The following is an 18,188-nucleotide window of genomic DNA, read 5'->3' as shown; positions in this document are numbered from 1 at the left end:
CCAAATCTGCGGATGTTACACTTATATTCATTGGAATTTAGAAGATCAGAAAGTGACCTTACTGAAATGTATCAGTTCTATAGGAGGCTTGAAAGGGTACATACTGAGAAGCTGTTTCTTTCTGTGGGAGACGCCAGGACCAGCAAGTATAATCCCAGAGTAAAGGGTCACCTATTAAAGACAAAGACAAGGAAGAATCTCTTCCCTTGGAGGGTTGTGAGTCTGTGGAATTCTTTACCATGTAGGGCTGTCAAAGCTGAGGCCAGTAAAGGAGTCAAGGATGATGGGAAAAAGGCTGGAAAATGATGGTGCAGATGATCAGATCAGCCATGAATGGTGCAGTAGGCATAATGGGCTGAATGGCCCAGGTCTGAATTTACTGCATTTACTGAATTTACAGAGGGCTCTGACCTCCAGCAAAACTGTCACCCTTCAGAGCTGTCACTGTCATCACTTCCTGCTCATGTTGCGCTGTGAAGTCTGCAGATAAAAAACACCGATTATTGTGCAGTGCGATTAATTGCACTGGTGTGGGCAATAGATCATGCTTCCTCAGAAATTGTGATCCTTCAACTTCTGTTCTATGTTTGAATGTCCTGGGGGTGAGCGGAGTTGGAGATAAGTTAGTAATGAAAAGTGACACTGACACTGTTTAATAGATTTTAGATGCTCACATTTCACTCATTGTTGAAATCAGTCTTAAAAGAGATTAAGACAGAGATATTAAATTCTGTTATTGGGCAGTTGCATGGTCCAATTCTGTCCATCTCCAATGATCTCCAATGCCGCTGTTCTCTATGACCCCTTCCTCTGCTGATGCCAGCTGCCTATCACCTATCCTCTCCATCATGTTTTGTGCTCATTTTCCCTGTAATGTGTTAACAACAGGCTTAACGGTGTCTGTAGCATATGTGTATACCAAATGGAATGTATTCAATATGGGTAGCTATCAGATGTGGCACATTACACAAGGACTGATGTGAATGGTAGTGATGGATAAACAGGAAGGTGAATAAATGCATACCAAGTCGAAAATGACTGCTCTTTAAATTAGTGACATTGAATTATCCAGTACAAAAGGAGGCCATTTGACCCATCATATCTGTACCAGCTCCTGAAAGAGCTACCCATCTTGTCTCGTTCTCCAGGCTTATCTCTGTAACACTCTAGATTCATTATTTTAAAATGTCCATGTCTCTTTGAAACTTTCCATGGAATCCACCTCCTGCACTCTCCCAGGCTATTCCAAATGCTCACAACTCTCTGAGTAGTGAAATTTTTCCTCGTCTCACTCCTGGCTCTCTCGCTGACAGTCTTGAAAATGTGACCCGTTATTCTGACATACCAACTAATGGAAAGGGAATATCTTTCTTTGCCCTGTCAAAATTGTTCATAATTCTGAACACCTCAATCAGGTCACTTCTTAATCTTAGATAACAAAGTGTGGAGCTGGATGAACACAGCAGGCCAAGCAGCTTCTTAGGAGCACCTAAGATGCTGCTTGGCCTGCTGTGTTCATCCAGCTCCACACTTTGGTAGCCTGGATTCTCCAGCATCTGCAGTTTCCATTATCTCTGATACACTTCTTAATCTTGTCTGCTCCAAGGAGAATAAACCCAATTTCTCTTATCTTTCCTTGTATCTAAAATCCCTAATTCCTGGTAGCATCCTAGTTAGTTTCCTTTGCATTCTCACCAGAGTTTTAACATCCTTCCTTAAATAACATGCCCAGAACCTTAATATAATACTTCAAATGTGGTCTGACCAATGATTTGTAGACGCGCAGCATCACTTCCTTGCTTTTGTACTCAATGTTCTATTTATAAACCCAAGGATCCTATGAGCCTTCTGAACAACTCTTTCAACTTGCCTGGTCACCTTCAGAGAATTACACTCTCGACTGCTTAATTCTGTGAGGATTGATGACATGGAGTACATGAGTTTAATTTTTGGGATGGGAGGGTTTGTGAACTGCAGCATACAGGTAAATTTGTAACTTGATCTACCTTTCCTGTTATAGTGAGGTCATTGAATCACTTCAGCATAGGGTACAATCCTTCTTCTGTTAGCTTTGTCAGCTGCCTCCTATCCACAGCTCCTGGATAGCAACAGCATGTTTCTTCTTGCTGTTGCTGGAGAATGCCATTGTCCTCATGTCTATACTGTTTCATGTCAGGTGTTATTGCAACTGAGGCAGCCTTTGGATATCATGGGTCAAGCTTATTATTTTCTCATTTGTTTCCAAAACTCATCTTCTCAAAATGCCACCTTAGACTCAGTCAATTAAAGTTAAAATTGTGTCATGTGGATACGTATTATATTTGCTGAGTTGCACAGGAAATGAAATGTGATCCATGTTGAAATCAAATATTCCAACATGAGAAACCTTTTCTACCTTTTGCAACTCCAGTTGGCATCATTTCTGAGCTCTCTGACCCTCTGCTCAGAATTGACTTCTGCATTATGCTGCTGAGCTTCGTATGTTCTATTTGTTCTTACTGAGCTTGTGCTAGACTAGTCCCACTTCCTACAAAAGTCTGTTTACTTCAGCTACTTCTACATTCCAAACGAGCCCTCATAACAAACCTCATGTTGTTCTTTCATATTCAAGCATTCTCATTCATGTTAAGTTTGCTTGGTATCTCACAAGAGTGTCGTTTTCTACTTCCTCTAGATGCTTGAATTTGCCATACATACTAACTTTGATCTAGTTATGTACTGGATTAGAAAATATTAAAATATTACATGAATTAATTCTGAGCTCCTTGAGTACTTTTGTATGTAGTTGGTTGAAATTCCCTATTAAAAATAAGTTCCTATTTCCATTTTCCTTTCTCGTTTTTTATTTGACTCTTTCCTTTTTCAATAGGCCTTACATTGATTGTTCGTCTTTTAAGGATATGCAACCAGCCCAGTTTAATTTCCCACCTTGTAAGCAATCAACTCCTTTAGCTCTCTAGATATTACCAATACATAAGGAAGGTCACATTGTCTCTTTTCCTGTCTCCTAGCTCTTTATTAGGTGGCTTTTGGTCTTATTTATGTTTGCCATAGTTTTAATATTCCTGTAGCTTTGACCAGAAAGGAGTGAGACATCAAAAAGAATGAAAAGAATTTAACCACAATAACTCGTATTTATAGCACAGTCAAATGTGTTCCATAGCAAGCAATGAGGAAAAAGAAAATTGACACAGAACTGAAGGAAGACATTTTTAGAAAGAGAGGTTTGATCAGCTTGGTAGCTACAAGATCACACAAAGCCTACTTTGCTCAATACTTGTCTACACAGAGGCACTCAACGAGATAAAAAAAATTACAAGTATGTTATGAGAGATAAGAAATTATAATTACAAAATAAAATCAAAGAAGTCTTCAGCACTGTTTTTGATCCTTGCAACAAATTCTATTACTTAGCTACCAGTTCAGTTGAAATTCCTGCAATAGTCTTTAATTTGATCAGGGAGATGTGGGCTTTACCAGCTAGGCCAGCATTTACTGCCTCCCTGGATCTAGGAACGGGTAATACCACTGATGTCAAAGCAAGATGGTCATTGTTTGGTACTTTCATCTTTCAGCCCAAAGCGCAAATGTGAATATTGTCAAAATCTTGCCGCATATCGACACAGGGTGCTTTATTATTTAAGTTGTGAACAGAATTGAACATTGTGCAGTTGTCAGTGAACATCCCCATTTCTGACCTTACATCACAGTTGAGGTTATTGGTGGAGCAGGTTGAAGCTGTTGGGGCCCAGGACGTATCCTGACGAATTGATGCAATATCCTGGGTGTGAGCTAACTGGCAACCAGCAACTACAACTTCTTTATTTATGCTGGCATGTGGACTTCAGTTTTTCTGAATTCCTTTTTGCCACTCTCAGTCAAACGTGGCCTGGGTGTCAAGGGCATTTACTCTCACCTCATCTCCAGAATTCAGCTATTTTATCTATGTTTATACCAAGGCTGTACTCACTCCTCCATTCACAAAATCTCCTCACACACCCATTTCACCTTGCCATGCATTCAAGAAGGTGTAATACCTGCCTGTTTACCTCCTCCCTTCTCACCATTTTGGGTCCCAGACACACTGTTCAGTTGAAGCAGCAATTTACCTGTACTTCATTTGACCTGGTCTTCTGTATTTACTCTACACTGGGAAGTCAAATGCAGACTGGGTGACCGCTTTGCAGAACGCCCGAATTCTGTCTGAAAAAATGACCTTGAACATCTAGTTGCTTACCTCTTCAACACATTATTATGTTCCCACACCAATATTTTTGTTGCAGACCTGCTGCAGTGTCCCAGTATCTCATCACTTACTCAGCTTCTCTTCTGTCCTAGCCTGCTTTCCATACGCTTCTAGTTTGCCTACCCCTTTCATATGTCTCACTCTCTGAGCTTTGTTTCCATCTATCCACTAACCTTTCGGTCTAATATATGGTCCAGTACTGAACATTGATATCTGTACGTGGTCCGGTATTGATCATTGATGTCTGAATGCAGTCCAATACGTTGAGCCTTTACATATACAATACTGGCTATCGATCCCATATATATATATTCAAAACTGAGTGTTGATTTCTGTATAGAGTCCAATACAGACCATCAATCCTATATACATGTTCAGTAGTGACCATTGATTTCTGTATATAGTCCAGTACTGACCACTGATCCTATATACATGTTCAGTACTGACAACTGATCCTATATACATGTTCAGTAATGACCATTGATTTCTGTATAAAGTCCAATACTGACCACTGATCCTATATACATGTTCAGTACAGACCACTGATCCTACATATATGTTCAGTACTGACAACTGATCCTACATACATGTTCAGTAGTGACCACTGATCCTACATACATGTTCAGTAGTGACCACTGATCCTATATACTTGTTCAGTAGTGACCACTGATCCTATATACAAGTTCATAGTGATCACTGATCCTACACACATCTTCAGTAATGACCACTGGTAATACATACATGTTCAGTAGTGACCACTGATCCAATACATATGTTCAGTAGTGACCACTGATCCTATATACATGTTCAGTAGTGACCACTGATCCTACACACGTTCAGTAGTGACCACCGATCCCATATACAAGTTCTAGTGATGACTGATCCTACACATATCTTCAGTAGTGACCACTGGTGATACATACATGTTCAGTAGTGATCACTGATCCAATATACTTGTTCAGTAGTGACCACTGATCCTATACACAAGTTCATAGTGATCACCGATCCCATATACAAGTTCATAGTGATCACTGATCCTACACATATCTTCAGTAGTGACCACTGGTGATACATACGTGTTCAGCAGTGATCACTGATCCTATATACAAGTTCATAGTGACCACTGATCCAATACACATATTCAGTAGTGAACATCGATGAACCCCAATGGCAGCATCTGCCTCAAAGAGATGCCACGAGCATGCGCGATGGCGGCCGCGGATGGAGGAGCGCTCGCTCCCTGGCAGCGGGAGTGTGCAGTACAGGAGCGCGCGCGGTTGTGCCGGCGGTTCGGAGCGTGCCTTTCTCCATCGCCGATCCTGCCTCCAGGTCTCTCGGCGACGGTTGGCGTTTGAGGGTCCGGCCGGTGTGGCCATGAGCTCGGAGCGGTCAGCGCCGGCCGGTTCGCCCGCTCCCCCGTGCTCGGAGCCCGAAGCCGGGGCGGCTGATTACCGGGACTGGGTGAGGCGCAGTTACCTGGAGCTGGTCTCCTCGAACCACCACTCGGTGCAGGCTCTCTCCTGGAGAAAGCTCTACCTCAGCCGGGCCAAGCTCAAAGCATCGAGCCGGACATCCGCTCTCCTGTCGGGTTTCGCCATGGTGAGTGCCCCCCCCCCCCGATCCTCATCCCCATCCGCCTCGTTAGAAACAAAACCCGCTTGTAAATTATCCCCCCAACATTACAGTGAGTGACACACCCAGAGTTCAGCTTCACTCACACTTCTCACCATCACTACAACTATGGCCATTTGGGGGATGGGGGTGCACAGAGAGAGACAGATGTCTGGACTCAGTTTTGGTGGGGGGGGGGGGGTGCGCGGGATGATGTTCTGCCACATTTTGGATGGGGACGTGTGGGGGCAGGGAAGAGGGAGAGAGCCTAGCCATGTTTTGGGAGTGGGGGGGAAGAGAGAGAGAGACAGATGTGTAGTCACTTTTGTATTGGGGGAGGTCTGGCTTGGGGAATGCAGAGGAAGGGGGCTGGATGCCTGGCTACGTTTTGGGTGGCGGCAAGGAAGAGAGAGATGTCTAGCCAATTTTTTTTTGGGGGGGTAAGATGACTGGTTATAATTTGATGGTAGGGGAGAAAGATGTGTAGCCACTTTTTTTCGTGAGGCGATGGTGAGAGACAGAGAGAAATAGATGGGTGTCTGAGTATATTTTGCAGGTCGGTAGATGTTTGGCACGTAGTTCAACAGGAATGGATAACTGTTCCTTTTGAAGAGCGTGTATGCTCGATAATTCAGACTTGGAGGGCTGACTGGATTTCATGGGAAGGATAACATACGTGGCCAAATAATTTTAGCGATATCCTGTTGGTCATGATGATTGACATCCCACGTTAGATTACTTGCATAAAATGGTCTGGGCAATCACTATCTCCCTTTATTCTTCTGCGAATGGAAAACAAAATTGTAAATTTCAAAAAAAAACCTGATTTTGTGATGGCCATCTCTGAGGGTTTGGAATGTAATTTTTGAGTAATTCATCTTTGTCTGTTTGTGAATTGAGGCATATGTGTTGGCCCACTGCCTTGTGAAGAATGCTGTTGATAGGTTTGTGTAAGGGTGCCATGCTGAAGCAATACATTTTAGCCAGTGCGCTATTAATTCAACATTTTGAATTAGTTCCACTATGATTGACAGTCATGTAACCGCTCAGCCCTAGCTTTGGAAGGGCATCATCTGAAAAGAAGTGTCTAGGCCCGAAACATCAGCTTTTGTGCTCCTAAGATGCTGCTTGGCCTGCTGTGTTCATCCAGCTCCACACTTTATTATCTCATCATCTGGAAAGTGTTTTTTGCGCTTGCCGAAATTTAACGTTCATCGTTATGCTACCAACGATAGCAGTGTGATCAACTGAAGATGTTACAGTTTGTGAAATGGATGCAGAAGTTTGTTTCCTGGTTCTGGATATTGTGTTTTTTTTGGCTTAGATGGCTGGCCAATCATGTTCCCTCTTATTGCCAATGTACACAGGATATGTGGATGCTGATCTTTGTGGGAAGATGTCTTTTACCTATTAGATTATCCTTTGAGAAGATATTAACCCCTTTCTTCTGCTTCCCCTTACCCAAATCCATCTGACTTGCTTCAGGGTCTGTATAGCTGCCTTTGTGGCCCCGTCTGCATTTTTGGCAGTGCCTCCTACAGAACTGTGACTCCATGGGGACTATCACAGATTAGCTGGCAGTTCCAGATATTCAGCAGATATTCCACCATCCACCAATTTATCTGTCTTGGTGTTATGGCTGTAGGTTGAATGTCTTCTGGGCCTGTTGGCTGACTGCTGACTTTTCTCTCTATCATTCCTTCTCCTGCCAATCTGTAAGATTTACCAGAGATTTCTCTTTAAAGTATTACTGTCTGAAAACCTATCCCCTCTGCAGGTGCAACATCCCAACCAGCAAATTAGAAATCTTTTTAAAGGTTACATGTTACGTCTGTTTTGCTTTTTAATTATCCAGTGCTTTGAATTTAACATTGCAGCTAAGAAAGCAAAATAGGAATTCAGTGCTGAAAATTTCAATGACCGTATCATTGACATATATTTGCATTTACGATAGACTGTGATTGAATTTGTTTAATTTCTTCAGGATTCAAATGAAAAGCAAACTATTGCTGGTTGTTGGAAATCTGAAGCTGAATCAACACCAGAACTGCTCAGCAAGTCGGGCACCAGCTTTAGAGCAAAGAGATAAGGTTAACATTCCAGGTTAATGACATTCTATGATAATGGGAACTGCAGATGCTGGAGAATCCAAGATAATAAAGTGTGGAGCTGGATGAACACAGCAGGCCAAGCAGCATCTCAAGAGCACAAAAGCTGACGTTTCGGGCCTAGACCCTTCATCAATGACATTCTATCAAGTGTTAACCATGCCTACTGCTGTCTACAATGCTACTTGATCTGCTATGTGCTTCCACTGATTTCTGCCTTCACATTTTGGCCCATATTTGGTTATGACTTGCGCTGTTTCAGTACCAGGCGATGAGTGATTTTTGCTATCTTTACATTATGGGGTGTTTTAATGTCATTTCCAAAGTGTGTGGATCTAGTGCAGGTACTCCCAATAGCAGGGTTAGGCTCCCAGAGACCTCGCTTAAAAAGCTAGATGGTTCCTAATGGTTCGCCTATGCATTGAGGTTGCCTGAGATTCAGTACCTGACTGCACTATTACAGCATTATTGTTGTATAATTAAATTAGTCACTGTACAGTATAGAGCAGCATCGGTCTCTTCCTGTGAATATGTGGGTTCTGAGTTTTGCAAAATATTTTTGTCTTATGCAAAGTCCCCACTACTTGAGAAGTGATTGGTCAGCTTCAAGTCAGTGAAAGATTGTGGTGACTGGTCATTTTATGATACTCGGGCTACCTCTTTTGTTACCGAAGTCATAGAGTTGTACAGCACAGATATACCCTCTTCAGTCCAACTTGTCCATGCCGACCAAATATTCTGTGTTAATCTTGTTCCATTTGCCAGCATTTGGCCTATATCCCTCTAAACCCTTCCTATTCAACACCCATCCAGATGCCTTTTACATGTTGTAATAGTACTAGCCTCCACCACCACCTCTAGCACCTCATTCCATACATGTACTGCCTTCTGCATGAAAAATTTGCCTCTCATGTCCCTTTTAAATCTTTCTCCTCTCACTTTAAACCTGTGCCCTCTAGTTTTGGACTCCTCTTCCCTGGGGAAAAGACCTTGATGATTCACCCTTTCCATGCCCTTCATGATTTTATGAGCTTCTATAAGGTCACCTCTCATCTTCCGTGCTCATAGAAAGTAGCGCCAACCTATTCAATCTTCCTCTAAAGCTGAACCCTGGCAATACCCTTGTAAATCTTTCTGAACCCTTCCAAGTTTCACTGCATCTTTCCTTTGGGGGTGGTGGGGGGAGGGGGGGGAAGACCTCAGTTACGTGCAGTGTTCAAATAGCAATGTCCTGCAGAGCTGCAACATCACTTCCCAAATCCTGTATTAATATCATTGTGATTCAGTAGGCAGCGCGGCTCACATTCAATTTGCAAGCCACATATCACTTTAAAGACTTGAGCTGAGAATTTCATTGAAACCTAATCTTCATATGCTATGGATATTTTCTGTTTAACCTACTCAGAAATGTTATTACACTCGTCTAGAGCCGATGGAACTTGAACCCGGGCCTCCAGGCTCAGAGGTAGGGAACTACCACTAAACCACAAGAGCCTCTTCTGTAATCTGATGTCTTCAGCCTTTTAATTGCATCTGCTTAAAGAGACATTTCAGAATTCGTCAAGTAAATTCTTCATTTGTGGATTTTTGCCCAATTTGATGGATAGTGACAGACACTTACAACTGTGCCAAAGAGCCCCAGTAACAGTCAGACATGCTTGTAAATAGAAGTGAAAGCTACTCAGAGCCATAAGTAATGGTTGTATTTATTCTCTCAAAGTGACGTTTATTTTTTGGGCAGAATTTTGAAATGCTAACAGAAACCTACACGCCCTGATAAGACAAGAATGACGAATGAACTCCAGTTCACCAAACTTTGGGTCCTCAAACCAGCTGGAGTTCCTGCATATTCTCAATTTACAGAATTTCAGCTAGCTTATTTGTATTTGTGAATAGTTTATTAGTTCAGTGGTGACCTCTCCACAATTCTGGGGATGATTTTGAATGGTTTTTTAGTCTATTCAGCTGCTTCTGCTTTTAAATAATTTCCTGTAGCTATCCTGCTATGCTGTTTTCAGTTTAATCCCACAATAGTTAGATCTGTTGTGAGAGTCCTGTTTAACTGTTGCAATGTCAAACAGGCAAACAGCTGACTGGGCTGGCCATCTCACTATAATGTACTTAGTGTTGAACATGGCAGCATCAGATTAGTGAGGAAACTGTTCTTGCAGGATAAAGAGATAACAAGCTGTAGAGCTGGATGAAACGAAACAACAGGCCAAGCAGCGTCAGAGGTGCAGGGAAGCTGACGTTTCAGGTCTAGACCCTTCTTCAGACACTCTTCCAGGATAAAGACCTGATCTGTGTCCAAGATGCTTTCCTACATCCTTTAAGTCCTAATGACCTAACATTTTAATGCTTTGTGTAGTTATATGTGGTAGAAATAGTTTAATGTGAATCTGTCTGTTAGCAGTTCTCCTACAGTTTGCTGACACTGCTGAGTTGCTACGTTGGTTTATTCCCCTCTAGGCATGTGCCCGGAGGAGATTCCTTGTGAATTTTCTGAGATAGAACATAGAACAACACAGCGCAGAACAGGCCCTTCGGCCCTCGATGTTGCGCCGACCTGTGAACTAATCTAAGCCCATTCCCCTACACTATCCCATCATCAACCGTATGCTTATCCAAGGGCTGTTTAAATGCCCCTCATGTGGCTGAGTTAACTACATTGGCAGGCAGGGCATTCCATGCCCTTACCACTCTCTGAGTAAAGAACCTGCCTCTGACATCTGTCTTAAAACCATCACCCCTCACTGTGTAGCTGTGCCCCCTTGTACAAGCTGAAGTCATCATCCTCGGAAAAAGACTCTCACTGTCCACCCTATCTAATGCACTGATCAGCTTGTATGTCTCTGTTAGATCCTCTCTTAGCCTCCTTCTCTCCAAAGAGAACAGACCCAAGTCCCTCAGCCTTTCTTCATAAGACCTTCGCTCCAGACCAGGCAACATCCTGGTAAATCTCCTCTGCACCTGTTCCAACGATTCCACATCCTTCCTGTAATGGAGCGACCACGCAATATTCAAAGCGAGGCCGCACTAGCGTTTTGTAGAGTTGCAGCATGACGTCACGTCTCCGGAACTCAATCCCTCTACCAATGCAACCTAACACACCATCAGACTTCTGAACAGCACCATCAACCTGGGTGGCAATTTTCAGGAATCTATGTACATGGACACCAAGATCCCTCTGCTCATCTACACTGCCAAGAATCTTTCCGTTGACGCGGTGTTCTGCCTTCCTATTATTCCTCCCAAAGTGAATCACCGCACATTTATCTGTATTAGTCTCCGTTTGGCAACTTTCGGCCCAATTCTTCAGTTTATCCAAGTCTCCCTGCAACCTGCAATATTCTTCCACAATGTCCACCACTCCACCGACTTTAGTGTCATCTGCAAACTTACTAACCCATCCACCAATGCCTGCGTCCAAGTTATTTATACAAATGACAAACATCGGTGGTCTCAAAACAGATCCTTGTGACACACCACTAGTAACCGGACTCCAGGCTGAATATTTTCCATCAACCACCACTCGTTGCCGCCTTGCCGAAAGCCAGTTTCTAATCCAAATGGCTAAATCTCCCTCAATCCCGTGCCTCTGTATTTTCTCCAATAGATCTTCAAACTCAAACAAAAAGCCAGATATTTTAGAGAACTGAGCTTGGGGAAAAAGAGTAATTGTAAACAGCAGTGGGATAAGATTGACTACACTGAGAAGTAGTGACAGAATTAATGAAATAAGAAACTTTAGAAAGGCATTCGGCTAGTCTGAGCATCAGTGGGAAGGTTTCCGAGATTGAGCAAATTCATGAGGATTGTAATGATATGGAGTCTTTTCAGCTTCACTTCAATGCAAACCATTGTTACTTGGATGCAGAATCAAAACAGCCTTGGAGATGTATAGTGATATTTTGAGGTCTCTTCCTTTGCCAACAATTTCAGCACTTGCTGAGCTGTAGCTTGTAAATCTATCTCCTGTTTTCTCATTTTAACACTTTATATAACTTCATTGTTTAATTATTTCTGTATTCCCCAATGCCTTTCATTTCTTTAATTGAAGTTTAACATTCAGGATCTGTCTGCATGGTGTTTACAGATGCCTTGGAGTGGTCTCTTTCTGTGGAATGCAGAGGATATATTCTGTGATATGATTTGTAGCCCATGTGTGAGCTGATCTGGCACACCACAAGTAACATTCTGTCCTGGGATTAAGGGGTTGGAAATTTGGATTTTCTGACAGTTGTTCCTTTAGTGGCAGTAGAAACCTACTTGTGGCAGTATCCGAAAATTCTTTAGGATGTTTTACTACAATTTGTGAACTGGTCTGTCAGGGCAAGCGGATTTATCATGGTTGCACGTTGGTCAGGTTTTGTATAAGAAATTTCATTGCCTTGTAGAATCATATGAAATTACAGCACAGAAAGAAACATTCCAATCCATTAAACCTGTGCCAGCTTTTTAAAAGAGCTGTCCAGGTTGGTTCCATTTCTCAACTTATTCCTCATAACAAAGCAGTTTAGGAATTGATACTGGATGTCCTCAGTCTGCATTCCATAGAAATTTGTCATTTGAATGATACAACTGTCTTAACCCTAACCTTGAACACTGTGGAACTTTGCCACATAAATTCAGAGCACCAGCACTTTATTTAAGTCTTGTTGCAGACCACTTGACTGTCCTATTTCTCCAATGATATGGGTAATTTATTCAGCTAAAGATATAAAAATACCTTTCATGTATTGTGATCCATCTGAAGACATTCTAGTTCATAACCAGAAGTGTATCAGTCTAAATTTTGAGAATTATGATTTCAAAATCACGTCACAATTTTAACACACCGCTCAGGTTAATGTTTGTATGGTAGTTGCCTGAGATGGAGACAGAAAATTCCAGGAAGGTAAGGGATGTGTTGGAGTCCAGGACCTTTCTGTCTCCATCTCAGGCAACCACCTACAAACTGATGTCCATTTCAAGCCCACCGACTCCCACAGCTACCTGGAATACACCTCCTCCCACCCACCTTCCTGCAAAAATTCCATCCCCTATTCCCAATTGCTTCGCCTCCGCCGCATCTGCTCCCAGGATGAGGCATTTCACTCGCGCTCATCCCAGGTGGCCTCGTTCTTCAAGGGCTGTAACTTCACCCCCCAAAGTGGTCAAGAATGCCCTTGACCGTGTCTTCTGGATTTCCCGCACCTCATCCCTCACACCCTGCCCTCACAATAACCAGCCAAAGAGAATCCCCCTAGTCCTCACATACCACCCCACCAACCTCCAGATACAACACATCATCCTCCGACACTTCCGCCATCCACAATCTGACCCCACCACCATAGACATTTTTCCCACCTCACCTATGTCTGCCTTCCACTTTCTCCGCGACTCCCCTCTAACCCCACCACACCTGGCACTTTCCCCTGCAACCGCAGAAAGTGCTACACCTGCCCCCACACCACCACCTTCACCCCCATCCCAGGCCCCAAGATGACTTTCCACATCAAGCAGATGTTCATCTGCACATCCGCCAAGGTGGCATACAGCATCCGCTGTACCCGTTGTGGCTCCCTCTACACTGGGGAAACCAAGCGGAGGCTTAGGGACCGCTTTGCAGAACACCTACGCTCGGTTCGCAACAAACAACTGCACCTCCCAGTTGTGAACCATTTCAACTCCCCCTCCCATTCCTTAGATGACATGTCCATTCTGGGCCTCCTGCAGTGCCACAATGATGCCACCCGAAGATTGCAGGAACAGCAGCTCATATTCCGCTTGGGAACCCTGCAGCCCAGTGGTATCAATGTGGACTTCACCAGCTTCAAAATCTCCCCTTTCCCCCCCCCAACTGCATCTCAAAACCAGCCCAGCTCGTCCCCGCCTGCCTAACCTGTTCTTCCTCTCACCTATCCCCTCTTCCCACCTCAAGCCGCACCTCCATTTCCTACCTACTAAACTCACCCCGCCCCCTTAACCTGTCCGTCCTCCCCAGACTGACCTATCCCCTCCCTACCCATACTCTCCTCTGCACCTATCTTCTCCTCTATCTTTAGTCCGCCTCCCACCTCCCCCCTCCCTATTTATTTCAGAATCCTCTCCCCATCCCCCATTTCTGATGAAAGGTCTAGGCCCAAAACGTCAGCTTTTGTGCTTCTAAGTTGCTGCTTAGCCTGCTGTGTTCATCCAGCCCCACACTTTGTTATCTAGTCATCTGTGGCTGTTTACAGTTCTGTGTGTACAAGATGCCTGTTACATTTGCCAAGAGTCGCTGAATCTCAAAGTAATTGATTGTGAAGAGAATCAAATGTTTCTATCAAATCAGTTGTGTTGATCATGCTGGAGGCATTTCATAAGATGTATCTTTGAGATACAGAAACTGTGTGTTTCTGGTGAGTGCAGAGTAATTTTGAGGATATGATGCTTTTGGCGATAAAAGCAGATTTATTTTTCCCCTTAATAAAATCCACTTGTCACAACTGGTTGCCTGATTCATCACAACTCAGTAACACAAGATATAGAACATAGAACCATGCAGCGCAGAACAGGCCCTTCCGCCCTCAGTGTTGTGCCGGCCTGTGAACTAATCTAAGCTCCTCCCCCTACACTATCCCATCATTATCCATATGCTTATCCAAGGACTCTTTAAATTTCCCTAATGTGGCTGAATTAACTATTTTGGCAGGCAGGGCGTTCCACACCCTTACCACTCTCTGAGTAAAGAACCTGCCTCTGACATCTGTCTTAAACCTATCACCCCTCAATTTGTAGCTATGCCCCCTCGTACAAGCTGATGTCATTATTCTCGGGATACTCGAAGGAATTCCAAACACTGTGCAGTAGGACTCTAGTGCTTTAAAAACTAGTAATTTCTTTATAAATAACTTCCAGCAGTGAATTTAACATTGTATGCTCCACTCTGCTCTGCTACCCTGATGCACTTTGTGTGGTGCAGTCTACCATTACAGCATGCAAAACAATGCTTTTCACTGTTGGCACATGTCACAACAATAAATCAATAAATCAGTCAATCAATTTATGTTAGCAATATCAGTATTAGTCCAATACTGAATAACTCTAAATTGCAATCCACTCAACACAAACCAATTCACATTGCCTATTGCAGTTTTTTGGCTTTAATTTCCCACTACAGTGGTATTGATATTGATTTATTTGCAAAAAAAGTTACCAAGAGCAGCTGCATGGGCAACAGGAATTCAGATTTGTCTCAATGTATGAATCCATTTTGTACCTTGCATGAAGATCTCACTCCATTGAACACAGTTTTATACTCTATGTATTGTGTTTGTATAGGTTTCATCCAGTTTCTCTGGCTTCCTCCCACAGTCCAAAGGCATGTAGCCTGGGTGTATTGGCCATTCCAAATTGCCCATAGTGTCCAGGGATGTGTAGATTAGATGTGTAGGTGAGTTAGCCATGGGAAATGCAGAGCTAAAGGGAACGGATAGGGGAATGGGTCTGGTAGGGATGCTTTTCGGCTGGTCGGTATGGACTTGTTGGGCTGAATGGCTTGCTTCCACACTGTAGAGATTCTAAGGACCAGTCACCAATTCCTTTCATACAGCTTTTCATTTGACTGTTATCAATAAACATACAAAATTGGTTAAAGTAAACAAACATCTTGTAATGCCAGTGCTCATAATTCACATGTTCAATGACAGGCTCAATTGCTTAGATATTATGTGCCAGTCAGCAATGCTATTAACCACAAATGGACTGCAATTATCTGCAAATGGCAAAGATTTTGGACAGTTCAACTCACGAGTTCATGTCCATTTGCTATATTATTTAACTAACACTCATCAACTGTTCCAATACATAGGCAGCCCATAAACAGATTCTTACCTAAGGCAGATACAGCAAAATAGATTTCCTTCATTTGCTATCTCCTCCAGTCCAAGAGAAGCAACGTCAGCAAAATGAATCTAATAGCAGAGTACGTGAGAAGCTTCAACTCTTTTTAAAAAACCCCACCTTCAACAACTGAAAGCAAAATCTAGAACCCTGGTTCTGTGTGAGCCTGACTCCATTCACTCATGCTTCTTATGTCAACTTAAAAAAAACCAAGGCTATTTGCTCTCCTTTCCAGGGAGCAGACACTTTGGCACTTGGTTTACGACGCACCTCTTCAATAGAAACAGGACAGAGCAAATCCCTTTTAAAGGTATATACCGTCACAGTGATGTTAAAATTTACGCTGGCTCAGTCACTGGATCCTCAACCAGTATAACTACAATTATTCAGTGACTGAACCCTTGATTTTCAGCTTGTTTGGTTTTCTGCTTTATTTTATGGTTACGAATGTGAATGCATTCAGGGGTTTGTGACTAGCAGTTGGTTTATATTTTATTCACCATTTCTAGGTGACAATTGGCTTGTGTGGTGTGGTAACTTTACATTGCAGTTGTAGAAACTGCGTCTCTGTGATCTCACTATAGTTGCCAATTTTCCTTGCATGTCAGCCCAAGTTTGCTGGAGATTCATTGGAAGGTTTACTAAATTTGCTTAGAGTTTTGTTTAATCTCCCATTTAAATGGCATGTGAAAAACAGTTGACATCCAGAAAGAGTCCTTGTTGCCTCATCTGCCATCTCAGCACTTGAGGGGAGAGGGGACAGTGGGGGCAACACCAGGTGCCCAACAAAGATGCCGTTGGCGCACCGCCTTTTGTTCCACTCTGGTGTAGAGTTGAAACCTAAGGAACTCATTGAGTCGGTGCCCTGCAGAAAGGGCAAGAGAATTCATTTGAAGGAGTTACAGTATTGTAGGTGGGGCACTTAAGTGCCTGGAGGTCAATTGCGCTGCAAGTGTCAGAGATGCACTTGCAGCTATTAATTGTTCATCTAAATGTTATACAACTAAAAATGTTGCTCAGACGCAGCCCACTTTTGGAAGGACAGGATCTGTACTTATGCCTTAGGAAATTGCGCACCCCATTCCACGTTCTCCCTGTGTCTGAGTGAGTTTCCTTTGGCTGCTCCAGTTTAGTGCCATAGTCCAAAGATGTGTGGGTTAGGTGAATTGTCCATGCTAGGTTGCCCATAGTGTTCAGGAATGTGCAGGCTAGGTGGGTTAGCCATGGGCAATGCAGAGTTATAGGGATAGGGTAGGGGGGTGTGGGTCTATGTGGGTTGCTGTTCTGAGGGTTGGTGAAGGTGATGGGCCAAATGGCCTGTTTCCACACTGTAGGGATTCGATGATTATTGTTATTGCCTTAAAATTTTGGCAGATACGTTTGTGGGATATGTTTTAAAGTAATAGTATATTAAAAAAAATTACAATGTAACTACTTCAGGTGTTCAAACCACAGACAGCTGGTTCACAAAGCATCATGAATCGCAGCTGCTGCTAAGAGTTGCTAATTTTACTACATGTAATCTTCAATATAGTTGCTCAGAAGTGTTTGTAAGAAGCTCAAGCTGCATGATGGGTGCGACTAACAACCCTGTTTTTCTTTTGAAACTGGAAGTATAGAGAAGCAGACACATGTTAAGTTCTCAGATAGGATGGGCAGTGGCATAAAGTAATGTCAATCGCTAAGTAATCCAGAACCCCGGTTAATATTTTGGGGACATGGGTTCAAATGCGACTGTGGCAGCTGGTAGAATAAAAAGCTAGTCAAATGGTGACCTCTTGTTGATTGCTGTAAAAACCCATTGGGTTCACTAATAAAGGAAATCTATTGTCCTTACTGGACTAGCCAACACAGCAAAATGGTCGGCTCTTAACTGCCCTCTGAGCAATTAGGGATAGGTGATAAATGCTAGTCTAGCCAGCGATGCCTACATGCCATGGATAAAGAAAATAAAGGCTACCTGAAAATCAGGGTGTCCAAAAATTCATTGATACATGGAAAATCATAAAAGTAATGTAAATTGAGTAAAATTCAGTAAAAACCTTTTAACATTTACCTTGCTAATTCAATTAATGTTGCCTCTAGAATAATTACGCATTTGCCATTCAACAAACCTGACCTAACTCAATCCAAACTGTTGTAATGACGTGAATAATATAATACTTCGGAATTTGGATTTAAAGTAGAGGCAGATGGATGTAGAACAGATCTGTGAAGGTCCTTGTTTAAAAGTAGGTCAGAAAGCCATATGAAGCAGTGAACTAACTGGATTAAATACAAGAAGCTGGAGAACTCCTGTAATGTCAGTGATGAAATATTTATATTGTTGAGCTTACAGCAGACTAGAATCAAAACAG

At 42.8% G+C, this 18,188-nt stretch overlaps 1 protein-coding gene across 2 annotated transcripts in view; it reads left to right on the top strand.

Moving 5' to 3' along the window:
* The window catches only part of orai2 (ORAI calcium release-activated calcium modulator 2), a 64,529-nt gene that overhangs the window by 18,060 nt on the left and 28,281 nt on the right, over positions 1 to 18,188 (top strand). The window contains exon 1 of one of the 2 annotated variants that reach the window (XM_048557075.2): positions 5,497 to 5,845. The exons of the other annotated variant lie outside the window; for it this stretch is intronic. Coding sequence (XP_048413032.1) covers positions 5,621 to 5,845 — 225 coding nt within the window. The 5' untranslated portion in view covers positions 5,497 to 5,620. Of the gene's footprint in view, positions 1 to 5,496; positions 5,846 to 18,188 lie in introns of those variants that run through there. 2 annotated transcript variants of the gene reach the window in all.

The sequence above is a fragment of the Stegostoma tigrinum genome, chromosome 27 (assembly GCF_030684315.1).
Source record: "Stegostoma tigrinum isolate sSteTig4 chromosome 27, sSteTig4.hap1, whole genome shotgun sequence".
Lineage (NCBI taxonomy): Eukaryota > Metazoa > Chordata > Chondrichthyes > Orectolobiformes > Stegostomatidae > Stegostoma > Stegostoma tigrinum.
Note: the sequence above shows the minus strand (reverse complement) of the source record. Positions and strands in the feature narration are given on the sequence as shown.